General features: G+C 41.4%; 2 protein-coding genes across 2 annotated transcripts in view; both read right to left on the reverse strand.

Moving 5' to 3' along the window:
* caln1 (calneuron 1) overlaps nucleotides 1-608 on the reverse strand; it is a 31,755-nt gene extending 31,147 nt beyond the window's left edge. Inside the window, exon 1 of the mRNA XM_062473548.1 lies at nucleotides 506-608. Coding sequence (XP_062329532.1) covers nucleotides 506-597 — 92 coding nt within the window. The 5' untranslated portion in view covers nucleotides 598-608. The remainder of the gene's footprint in view (nucleotides 1-505) is intronic.
* Nucleotides 609-7,886: 7,278 nt separating this feature from the next.
* Nucleotides 7,887-13,327, reverse strand: part of tyw1 (tRNA-yW synthesizing protein 1 homolog (S. cerevisiae)) — a 43,889-nt gene continuing 38,448 nt past the window's right edge. The window contains exon 16 of the mRNA XM_062473054.1: nucleotides 7,887-8,826. Within this exon, the coding sequence (XP_062329038.1) occupies nucleotides 8,605-8,826 (222 nt within the window). The 3' untranslated portion in view covers nucleotides 7,887-8,604. The remainder of the gene's footprint in view (nucleotides 8,827-13,327) is intronic.

Consider the following 13,327-nt stretch of genomic DNA (forward strand, 5'->3'; position numbering starts at 1 on the left):
TTTATTTTTCAGTCGGCTAATGGTCATTATGTCCCTAAGGATCCGCATTCCCACCTTCTCCACATGCAGGATTAAACTCATTTGAATAATGGAGATGACATCCTCTTATGAAGGTATTCCTTTAAAGCCGACCTTCAATGGGTCTCTTCTGTCATCACCTTTTCAGTATCATATTTATTGATGTGCCAACCTCTGAGGCTCCAGAAAAATGCTGAATGGAACCAACTGGCCAACTCATCAGTTTCATGAAAATTATTTACGATATTTCATCATTGTTAATACCACTGAGGCAATGTGGATATAGGCCAATGTGTCCCATGAGACTACAAGAGCACCAAAATGTCATTCAAAACATTCTGGCATAATTACCTTCAGTTATCAGCCCCTAGAAGTTCAACATGAGTAGAAAGGTAAACACAAATATACAAAATTATACACTGCATTGCAACAGCCAGCAGATCAATAGATCATAATAATCCCTACAGCTTTTTGTTTTGGAACTCACCAAGCTAGATCACTTCTCAGACTGGAGAAAAAGCTCAGCAGGGAGGTATATTTCACAGCATCCCAGTTATAACTCTGGAGCTTTTGAAACATCCACACATAATGGATCACACCTGACCTCAATGTTCTTAACGACTCATCTGAGGGGAACTATAAACAACATCTCCCATCATTCAAGTGATGTGTAACAGTTCCAATAACATGACCATCCTTCTCGGTGTATCAGCATCAATTTACAAAACATGTTAGTGAGTTATGTATTCTATTTGTGCTGTGTGTTGTTCTCAGCTGAGGGCAAATATTTGGAAAAGGAAAACAACCAAAGCACTTTCTCATTATTCAAATTAATTAGCCGTGCAGCACTGGAAAATTAAGCAGAATGTTAACAACAGTACATGTAGATTTTTCAAGACACAGTATACTAGTTTCTTTACTTATGAGGGACATGTCCTGAGTTCTTGCATGCACAAACATCCGTAAACATGCACAATGCACAAAAACACACGCACACACACACGCACACAAATGAGAAACCCCTTCATTTCTCACACCCTCAGTCTAAGCTCCTTACACCAGTTTACTCACATTTGTGGTTGTGCGTGAGGGTGTGTGTGTGTATGTGTGTGAGAGAGTGTGTACAGTATTTGGGTGTGTATATCTTTGTCCCTGCTGTTGTTTTACCATGGGATTTAGCAATAGGAGAAGTTGTGAGTCATACTATAAGGTCTACTCTGGATTAGCTGACACCAAGATTTTTAATCCTCTCCATAACATCTAGTAGCCGTTGAGGATCTTATGAGAGTTATGAGAGTTGGCATCTAGAAAATCTCTTAGGGACAAATAAAGGATTTTCCTGTCAAGTAGAGGGTGCCGTGAAGTATGGCTCGTCTGGATTCACCGTGACAGGTTTCCTGTTAGGAGGCTCATTCCATTTCGGTTGAGTCTACATCAACAAGGAACCAGAATCGAGAAATCAACAGTTCTAAAGACGATTGATCTTACCTTTGATACAGATGTTCAAACGATGCAGGTTAAAACAAGGGAACAGAAACTTACAATTTTCAGTGAGTGTGAATTTCTGTAGAGACAATCTACAAAATTGTCTTCAGACTGTCTTAACATCACCAATACAGAATGGTAGCACGAATACAGAGACCCAACACATGTTCGTACACTCTGGGCTCTGGTTCACAGACTGTGGTTATTTAAGGGTTAAAAGCCCGGGGGTGTTTGGCACATTATCACTCCCAACTCGAAGCAATCCATGCAGCCGTTTCAGAGAGAAGCTGTTACTCAACAGTCCCTCAGCCATTCCAGACAGACACATTCATAAACTGGCAAAACATGCCTGTCTGAATTTGTATGGGGTAACAAAATCATTTTTGAAAGACTAGAATGCTTAATAAAGTGCATTATTTGCATTGTGATTAAGTTAGATAGAGCATGATACAGTGTAACATCACAACTGATTTACAGTTTTTGATGGTCAGTTTAGAACTGGTATTACAGATGGATCACTAACCGGACTAATACCAGATCAGACTGTAATGGTCTAACAGGGAATCAATAGAAACATATTGGAAATCTCCTCAAATATTAACTATCCATAGTTGCAGTTTAAAAAGAATGTTAACCCTTAATAAAAAGATTCACCCAACTATTTTCCTGTTTATCCTGGTGTGTAAGACAGGTTATAGGACTATTAAGCTAGTTGATTACCTCGTTGTGGAGTGCAGTAACCAAAAAAAAGAATGTTTCCTGTTTCCTGCTGAAGGACACCACCTGGCATGGTGCTTTATCCCATTAGTGTCGTGGTTTTGTGGCTACAAGTATCCTGTAGTACTTGCTGTTAAAAAGAGGCACTTTCCAAATTCAATTGCTGATACGTTTTCATTGGTCTCTGTTTTTTGATGTGTGTGTAACACTTGGATACATAGGTGACCTACCCTAGAAAACCTTTGATCATCTTTTCCCACTTATATGTAGTCTAGGACACATAAATCTGAACACTTCATTCACTCTTATTCTCTCCCACACAAATAGTACTGTACATTATCAAATTGTGACACAACACAAGCATTCTCAGAAGTCTTATTCTCATTTTCTCTTCTGAGAAACCCTGAAAACCTTTATAGGACTTTGGGTCTCAACACAAAAACACACACAATTGTATCTACCATTAAAATCTCAGCTCATTCTCGCATTGCAGAGAGGATGGTTGAGTGGCCTCAGGGCATGGTCCATTTCCATCTCTCTATTGCCACATCCATTCTGTTTTCTGGCACACTATTCAATCTTACCATTCTATTATTGCTATTCCACTCCTCCAATATTCCTCATATTTTTGGAGCACAAGTGAAGTAGGAGTGGACAAAGAACTTGAGTAGAAGAGTTATAATGAGACATGATATAAAGGACACTGAAGTAGTAATATACGTTACTACAGGTTTCCTTGCTGCTTTCCAATTTTCACGTGAAATTTGAAATTGTGGAGATGCTCCAGAAAAGAATAAATATTTAAAAGTTCAAGTAAATCAGTAAATAAATTATGCAATAGACTTAAGCAGAGACAGAACAAAACAAAAGTATAGCCAAAGAGGTTCCACAGGTGTGCAAATCAAATTTCTTAGGAAAGGAAGTCAATGGATGTGGCATCTTCTATTATTGTAGAACCTCTGTGTGTCTGGCTGTAACTCAATTATCTTGAGAACCGCACTGTATTAAGTTACAAATCGGTAGGTGTCTTGCTCAGGACTTAAGGACATGCAGGGTGACATTGTTTGGATGAGATGTTAGCGTTTGCGAAAAATAAATAGGCCAATTAATATATAAAATCGTTGCACTTTTATATACAGTATTTCTGCCATAATGAACAAAACAGTAGTTATAAACAGGTTTATATATATTTAAACAACCCCCCCGTAATAGTTAACGGAAAACATAGTTGCTGTTGGCACTACAGACCAGTATCAGTATCAGTAGAGTCACTAAAGGAGCAAATGTAGAAAAATGATAAAACCTTCACTGAGGATCTTAGTTTGCACCCCAGTATGGGCAGATCAGGAACCTACTGATGAAAACACAATGACACCTGTTACCCTACATGTAGTGATGCTCAAGGGAAAATATGATACCAGGTGCTGCACTCTTTCACTTTGTCCAAGTCACACTTGGACCAAAATTATTAGAGTAGAACATCAAAATAACAGCATCCTCTGGGAGGGGTTATCAGTGATTTATAGCGCTCCATTGTGAATCATTGTGAGCCGTTGCATCTGTTGAGTCCATTACACCGTTAACATGCAAATCCTCCCATGAAAAAGAAAACATCACATGCCAGACGAGGCGCTCGTTTGGTACTCATTTGGTTAATTGACTCCCCTCAGTTAACGAGCAGATTATAATTAGTGCTAATCAAGGCCTTTGGCCTCGAGCGAGAGGCAAGCAAGTGTCTGTGATCTGAGTCCAAACAGCATACACTGCTCCGTCATTACGCAGGTCAAAGTTCAACCCCCCCAACTGACAAAAAATTCCCTATTTTCTACCATTTACAGAAACTGATCTGCGCAACTCGTGTCACATTCAGGTGTCTCCATTTGTGTCAATTTTCTAATTTGTTTTGGGATTTTGCTTGTCATTTCTAGCATATCCCTCTTTGACAAAAGCCAGGTCTGAATTTGGCTCTGTCTCCCTTCAAATCTGCTTGCTTGATAGAATACCCAAAGTTCTTCCACTCTCATGTGAGCATGCTAACATTCACATTTGCGCTCACACACAATTATGGACAGGTTTGCATATGGAAAAGAGAACCACACACAAATACATACTCAAACACCAGGCGTGCACGCACACACACACGCACGCACACACACACACACACACACGCACATACACACACACACACAGTAAGCTCATAAAAGATGACATGGATATTGAGGTCTCAGAGGATGTCCAAAAATGCTGGAATGTGATTAACAATTTATTATTGGAGTTATTTAATACCCCGTATTAAAAAACACCATGACACAAACCCCAAAGGGATTTAAAAAACACGGGTAATAGGGCACACTTAGTACATAAAATCAGGGCAATGGAGAAATGCTGAACGAGCTGTGCAGCTGTAAAGTACACACACATGCAAATACACAAAAAACACCCACAAATATGCAAGGGCCATCTGTTTGGATCATTAACACATCCCCTGGAAACGCTTTGCCCAGTGTCAATAATATTAGCCATGCAGTCACACACTTATTACAGTCATCAGAAGTCACACACATAAACACCCAAGCCCTCATCTATATCCAGACGTTAATTTATCCTACACTCAAACTATAGGCATCACAAACACACACACACACACACACACACACACACACACACACACACACACACACACACACACACACACACACACACACACACACACACACACACACACACACACACACACGCACGCACACACACACACACACACACACACACACACTGATAAGCTCACACAAACATGCAGGCACATTCATTTGAATTTGAACAGTGTTGGAAGCAGCAATGCCAAAGGATGTGAAAAACCATCACAGGTCACTATTTTTCAATAGACTCTCTGGAGAGGCCACAGTTTTTCAGCCCTTGAGCTAGACCTACTTCAGTAAATACATGACCCTGCTGTTAGAACAAAGATCCCACTCCACTAGACACTCTGTTTTTGAACAATTTAGTAAATAATAAGATTAGTACACAAACAGTACCCTTGCTGTTCCGAGCAGAGAAAAAAGCACATTTGTAAAATTCTCAATAATTGAGATCTACCGCTTCTTCTTAGCTCTCGATCTCCGCTTTATAGTCTCTCAAATTTGCCAAGTGGTTTGAATAAATCCAAGCTCATTTACTTTCCATCTGTCTGTATAAAGACCTGGCTAAGAATCGGTTTAGAGAACAGCCCATATGTTTGGTGCTATGTCAGGGGTCTCAGGGTTAGTTTCTGACGGTTGATTTGGACAGCACTGACGGCTTGAATTAGTTAGGTCTGCTTTTTTTTTAATCAAATCAAAATGTATTTGTATAGCCCTTTTTACAAGCAATGTCACAGAGGGCTTCACATACACCCATAGAACTGCCCCTCAACCAACCTAAACCCTCAAGGAAGACAAGGAAAAACTCCCAGAAAAACTTGATAGAGGAGAAAAAATGGAAGAAACCTTGGGAGGAGCAATTCAGTGAGACCCCCTCCTCCAGAGAGGAAGCACGTAATCAACCATATACTTTTGCAGAGTACTGTAGTACAGTCAGTCTAGCGCTGCTCAGCTTGGGACTGGAACTAAGATGCAAAGTGTTGTTCCACAATGTGCTTGTATGCTGTATCTGTGTCTAGGGGATGTGTTTGTGTGCATGTGTGATTGAGAGCATGCATGTGTGAGTTTGTATTATTGATTCATACCTAGCTGTTGTCATAGTAACCCCTTTCTTCCTCACCACTAATGTACAGTCTTTCCTAAACAAAGGGCTTATCTGATCTAAAATCAACCACATGCAGAGTTCAAGGCAGGGTTACGACGAGATGGAGACACCCAAATCTTGGGATGAACGTTTTGTTACAACACACGCTTGGCCTGGCCATTTGCATTTATTTGAAGGTTGAAGGACTTTTCATCCCTTGTAGGCTCACTCTGATCAACACAATGTGCTTTCAGCTTTACTCGTTGATGACTAACATACATACAATGAAGTGTTATTGCACACTGAGTCAAGGTAACCTCCTAACCTATCCCTGTTCCATCTACCTGATGCAGACTCAGGTACACACAGTGCACACATATCTAAATATTTTCAACCTTGTGCTGAATGGATTCCAAAAATAGTTTCCCATTATTTTCAAGAGGCAAAACATCTAGCTGGATCAACCTGTGGAAGACAGTGGGAAAGCCAGCTTAATGTTCCATATACCTCTGTATGGCTCACACCTCCTTACTCCAATCACAGTGGACCTTTGGTGTACAGCAGAAGCTTCATTTCACTTCTTACACAGCTTCTCGTCAGAACCAGCTCTGGCAGATAGTACAGTATCTATGACTGCTGGCACAATGGTCTGTGGTGGGTACATGGGATAAGGTGTATAGTGTCCATTATTTTGTATAATATTATTAGTGATTTTCCCCATGGATCTTAGACAGTGTGCGAATTACGGGGGGGTTTGGGGGGGTCTGACCCCCCCGATTAAGGCTCGGACCCACCCAAAAGAGGTAAAAACCACAGGTCGGCGGGGTCGATACATTTATATATCGTTCTTACCTGTAATCATAAATATTACAATATATTTACCATATTCATTCAGTAACAGTTTGGTGATACACAGAAATGTTGACTTGATGGCAGGGAATATCACACACAGTATTACACTGACTGCCATCTAGTCAAAATTCACTCAGTAAACACAGTGCGAGTGACAAGTGCCCAATACAACTCAAGAAACAGTGCGAGTGACCAGGCAGTGTGCTGGTTCAATCACCTCAGTGTAGCTACATAGCGGTACGTTCTGCGTCGTGAGAAAGTTCAAGAAAGGCAAGTTAGCTATCTAATACCCCCAAAAAATCTGTCACAAATGTATTTGTAATGGCAATTAGCTGTAGAATATTCACAAGAATGTTAATGATACAAACATGATTAACCACCCACCAACTTAAAAGATAGGGGCAGGGGGGCACTGAGTTGACCCCCCCAATTGTCATTGTACAATTCGCACACTGATCTTAGACGGCTTTTACCTCCACCACACACACACACACAATAGCTACTTGACACCACTAGCACAGGTCACACACACATTTTTACTTATCTTAAATATGACTATGAATTTTGTGTGAATCAATACAGCTAAATATCAGCATCAGTCAGCGTGATAGCATAAGAGTTTACCAACTATTAATTACAATAAAAGATTAAATAAGTCATTATTTTAAAATACATGCTTTTGGGGGGGATCATTTTAATATTTAAATGAAAATACAAAAGGTAGCGGAAGTTGAGCTGCATGCAGAACTGCACACACTGTTGAATCTCTTTTGTTCGAAATGTCATTATAATTTTTCAACATCAATCTAGACACTGTAAAAAATAAGCAAACAGGTGGACTGACTGACTGGTCAAAGACCTACTAAACTGACCAATACACAAAAGCAGTGAAGACACCGAAGCCCGTCTCCTGGTCTTACAAGAGCCTGTAAATGTCAGGTTCTAGGGGACAATAAAAATGGTGAAAGTGAAAGGTGTGGGCAGATGCAGACTGCAGCACACTGTGCTAGTCCATTATGACACGGCTTTCAACAAGCCTCACCATACCAGTCTATTGATTCACTGAACAGAGAACAAGGAATTTTGTTGTCGTATATACATTTATTGCAGTGATACAGTAAACATCAGCCGTTACGTACCCTATTTGCCAGGCATTGCAGAAACATGAATAGAACACAGAACGAGTGTTAAACAAAAATACGACAAGGAAAAACAGGGGATATTTTCAAAGAACATTTTGATGAGATAAAGATAATTCAGTAGACACTTGGTAGTGGCAGTCCAGCTTGAGTTGTGCACATGAGGGGTGATTGGAGCCGAGAGCAAGTCTAGTGATACACTGAGTACTTCAGCCCTCCTCCTTAACAGGATCCTCATGACTCCCTCTCTCCTCCTCAAACGTGGGGGGGACAGACGACATACACACACCAGCTACACACCAGCTACCAAACGTAAATAGTGCAATCATCTAGTGCTAGTTAGCAAAAAAATTAATCAAGTTAACGTCATAATGACGTTAAAAAGAATAAACATTTGAAGTACTGTAAGCATGGAAACAACAGTAAAAAAATTTGAAAAGACAAAAAAAGAACAGGCTGGTTTGGAGATTGAACCTTGCAGTTTCTGGTTGAAAAACACCAAAGAAAAGAAACATTTTTATTTCATTGTAAAACAAAAAAATAAAGACAGGTAAGATATCGACACCTTACAACTGATTATGACAATTAAAAGTCAAAGGTAATGTGAAACTGAACTGCTCCCTCCCACTTACTATCTCTCCATCACCATCTACTCTCGTTCCCTCTTGCTAGATCAACATCCAGAAATGTCTTTGGTTTTGTTCCTCCTTTGGAAGCGCGTGTCCGCCGGGTCAAAGCCTTGATCCCAGGCCCCAAACAGGGCCCAGTGAGGGGTTTTGGACATGTAGTCCTGGGCTGAGAAGACCTGCCGGCCGCCGCTCTTCTCGTAGGCCTGCACGAGCTCCTGGAAGCCGTCATAGTCAATCCATGTCCACCACTCCCCTTTTACCTTGAACTGTGAAGAACCGCCACAGGCAGACAGTGAGCTCGTTCATTTGTGTAGACACACACACACACGCACAAACACAGAAGGGTAGATGGTATTTGTGGATTGAAATGATCAATCACGCTCCCGAGATCAGAGTGCAATCTCCTGTGTGCTCAATGGCTGACAGGAGCTTTCATTAACCAATGGTGTAGAGGTGTAGAACCTCCACCTCTCAACCGTGGACACTCACTCCTCTGTGACACAGCCCAGTGAAAGGGGCTGGGTGGAGAGGGGAAGAGGGTTGGGGACAAAATGTCAAAACAAGACGGGAGAGGAGAAAGTAAAAAATATCCAATGGAGTGAAAAACTGGAAAGAGAGGAAGATTTGGAGTTGGAGACAATGTGTGCAGTGAATGTGGCCAGACACATTCGGTGCTGCATAGAGATCAGAAAATATCTTTCTTCAGGATATATTCCTCTCTAGCTGAATCACACAGTAACAAGACGATTCAGACTAAACAATTAAGTAACAAACAAATAATATATTTAAAGCATCACTTCAAAACTTGAGTTTATTAAGTGATTGTTTATTTCCAATTCAGACGCCCCAGCAGGCATCACCGGTCCAGATTCACACCTCCTTACAGTTATGTCTCCATCAAACATTTCTAGTTTTTACCCACACACTTTCCAGCTGAGAGAGCATGATGAGAGTAGCGGTAGATAAACTGATGGAGAGAAAGAGAGAGAGAGATAGAAAGTAAGAGATGGGGGGCACAGGAGAAGATAAGGTAAGAAAGTAAGAATACAGTATGTACAGTACACATGTATGTTTGAGTGTGTGTGTGCTGAGCCACACTGCTCAACTGGGAGATTGCAATGTTGACACATCAGAAAAACTCGTTTTTGTTGTCCCAGAAATACAATTGTCTGGTGCCAACTTTTGCCAATATTGTGCCATATTTCTTTTGAGAAATCAATTAAATGGCATCCATCCGTCTTTAGTTGGAAACAAGCCACAGCAGTTGTCTAAACAGTTTTTAAAGTAATTGACATGAAACAAAATGGCGGTTAGGCCTAGATTTTCCAGGGGAGGATTTGTCAGTTTTTAGCATTCAATATTTGGGCAGTTCAGGGCAGTAAGATCCTTCAACTGACAAAGCTCTTGGACTAGTCCACATTGTAGATCTGGAAGACTTTCAAAATGTCAAGATCTTAAAAAATAAAACAATGAATTAAATCCCAATTAAGGCCTTAACACTGATGATACCAGCCCATTGAGAGAGCGAAAAGTACACATTAGCACATTGGCCATTAGGAGTGCAGTGACTGCAGATGCAAACTAACTGTTAAGTCACTAATGAAGCCTTAAAAAAAATTAGGAGGGGAATCATTTCAACAAGCATGGGAGCAAACAGGATGAAAAATTGCCAAATCAATTCCCGCTCACTAAGCAATACCCTTCTGAAACTTCAGAAGCAAATTACCCATGTTGTTACACTCCAAATACCCTCATTGCTAAGGACAGCTGCAACTCATTGCACAAAAAACAGGAGGTTTCCCTCAATGTAATACACTACTACCGTTTCCTATCTAGGTGCAGTTTCCACCGTTTGGCCGCTTCACCGTAGTACCTGCAATCTGTCTCAAACAGCCCCAGTAACCAGGAGCTCTCCCTGGGGAGCCCTGTGTGCTAAGCCTGCGCTTTTCATTACACTGTTATCTTCTAGAGGGAACCACAGGTCTGGGGCCTCCCCACAAAGAGAGCCAGGACCTGGGCAGCCTGTCGATAGGGGGTTGGTGGTGGGGGGGGGGGGGGGGGGGCTTGGGAGAGCATGGACAGATGGATGATGGAGTTGGTGTTGGTTAAAGATCCATCACAAGCCTCTCCAGTGATTTGTCTTACACAAACCTTTATGGACTGCAAAAGCTAAGTGCCCACACATGCCTGTGCCCCCCCCCCCCCCCCCCACACACACACATACCGTTTTTGAAAGTTCACCCAGATATTATGCAGAACCACTTTACCAAAATAACAGTTGGGGGTGAGTAATCTACATAGAATATTTTATTGCACATTTGCTTGACAGTCATTAAAATAACTATGGATCCATTCTGGTGTGCTGCATACAGTTAGGTCCATAAATATTTGGACATTGACACAATTTTCATCATTTTGGCTCTGTATACCACCACAATGGATTTGAAATGAAACAATCAAGATGTGCTTTAAGTGCAGACTTTCAGCTTTAATTTCATGGTATTTACATCCAAATCAGGTGAACGGTGTAGGAATTACAACACATTTTATATGTGCCCCCCCCCCCCTTTTTAAGGGACCAAAAATAATTGGACAAACTAACATAATCATAAATCTAATTGTCACTTTTAATACTTGGTTGCAAATCATTTGCAGTCAATGACAGCCTGAAGTCTGGAACCCATAGACATCACCAGACGCTGGGTTTCGTCCCTGGTGATGCTCTGCCAGGCCTCTACTGCAACTGTCTTCAGTTCCTGCTTGTTCTTGGGGCATTTTCCCTTCTGTTTTGTCTTTAGCAAGTGAAATGCATGCTCAATTGGATTTAGGTCAGGTGATTGACTTGGCCATTGCAGAACATTCCACTTCTTTGCCTTAAAAAACTCTTTGGTTGCTTTCGCAGTATGCTTTGGGTCATTGTCCATCTGCACTGTGAAGCGCCGTCCTATGAGTTCTGAAGCATTTGGCTGAATCTGAGCAGATAATATTGCCAGAAACACTTCAGAATTCATCCTACTGCTTTTGTCAGCAGTCACATCATCGATAAATACAAGGGAACCAGTTCCATTGGCAGCCATATATGCCCACGCCATAACACTACCTCCACCATGCTTCACTGATGAGGTGGTATGCTTTGGATCATGAGCAGTTCCTTCCCTTCTCCATACTCTTCTCTTCCCATCATTCTGGTACAAGTTGATCTTGGTCTCATCTGTCCATAGGATGTTGTTCCAGAACTGTACAGGCTCTTTTAGATGTTTTTTGGCAAACTCTAATCTGGTCTTCCTGTTTTTGAGACTGACCAATGGTTTACATCTTGTGGTGAACCCTCTGTATTTACTCTGGTGAAGTCTTCTCTTAATTTTTGACTTTGACACAGATACGCCTACCTCCTGGAGAGTGTTCTTGATCTGGCCAACTGTTGTGAAGGGGTTTTTCTTCACCAGGGAATGAATTCTTCTGTCATCCACCACAGTTTTTTTCCGTGGTCTTCCGGGTCTTTTGGTGTTGCTGAGCTCACCAGTGCGTTCTTTCTTTTTAAGAATGTACCAAACAGTTGATTTGGCCACACCTAATGTTTTTGCTATCTCTCTGATAGGTTTGTTTTGATTTTTCAGCCTAACGATGGCTTGCTTCACTGATGGTGACAGCTCTTTGGACTTCATATTGAGAGTTGACAGCAACAGATTCCAAACACAAATACCATACTTGAAATGAACTCTAGACCTTTTATCTGCTCCTTGTCAATGAAATAACGAACTCCCATGAGGGAATAACATACACCTGGCCATGGAACAGCTGAACAGCGAATTGTCCAATTACTTTTGGTCCCTTAAAAAGGGACCAAAAATGTATTGTAATTCCTACACCGTTCACCTGATTTGGATGTAAATACCCTGAAATTAAAGCTGAAAGTCTGCACTTAAAGCACATCTTGATTGTTTCATTTCAAATCCATTGTGGTGGTATACAGAGCCAAAATGATGAAAATTGTGTCAATGTCCAAATATTTATGGACCTGACTGTATGTGGACTTCCTTGCTCCAACTTCAGGACACAGTGTGTGAGAGGCACACGAGGATACCGAGACAGAGGAAATTACAGCTCCTGTGAAGAGGTTGACGGAGTCATCTACAACAGTATCATGGAATGCGCCGGTTAAAGACCGAGGCAACGAGGAAAAAGGGCGTAAGAGAGCGAGAGGAGGACAGGAGGCGGGGGAAATCAATGCAGTGAAGTATTGACTGTGGCCTTTCAGGCTGGCTTTTGAAAAATTGAGTTGAATTTAAAAGGAACAATTGGCTTTTTTTGGTCCCCATTTGTGTGTTGGGGACCAGTCCACTCAAGTCCCACGGTGCCAACGCTTGACTACCCACTCAGTCTTCATCAGGGGGACATGGCCAAGGAGACGGATGCGTCACCTGTCGTCTATGGAAGGCCCCATCATATCACATCATAATAATCACCATCCTCACCACCATCATCATCACCCAGGGTCACAGAATTAGATCCTTCTGGTGGGCAGCGATAGACCTGGGAATTGTGTGTGTCTGCATACTATTGTTGTGTATTGATGAACTTTATCCCTTTGTTTTCATTTAAAATAGAGGGACAAAACCAACCCCTTGTTTCAGTCAGGAAGGTAAATGGAGACCTCCACCCATTGGTGGAGGTATACAGTTAGGTCCATAAATATTTGGACATTGACACAATTTTCATCATTTTGGCTCTGTATACCACCACAATGGATTTGAAATGAAACAATCA

The sequence above is a fragment of the Osmerus eperlanus genome, chromosome 11 (genome assembly GCF_963692335.1).
Source record: "Osmerus eperlanus chromosome 11, fOsmEpe2.1, whole genome shotgun sequence".
Classification (NCBI taxonomy): domain Eukaryota; kingdom Metazoa; phylum Chordata; class Actinopteri; order Osmeriformes; family Osmeridae; genus Osmerus; species Osmerus eperlanus.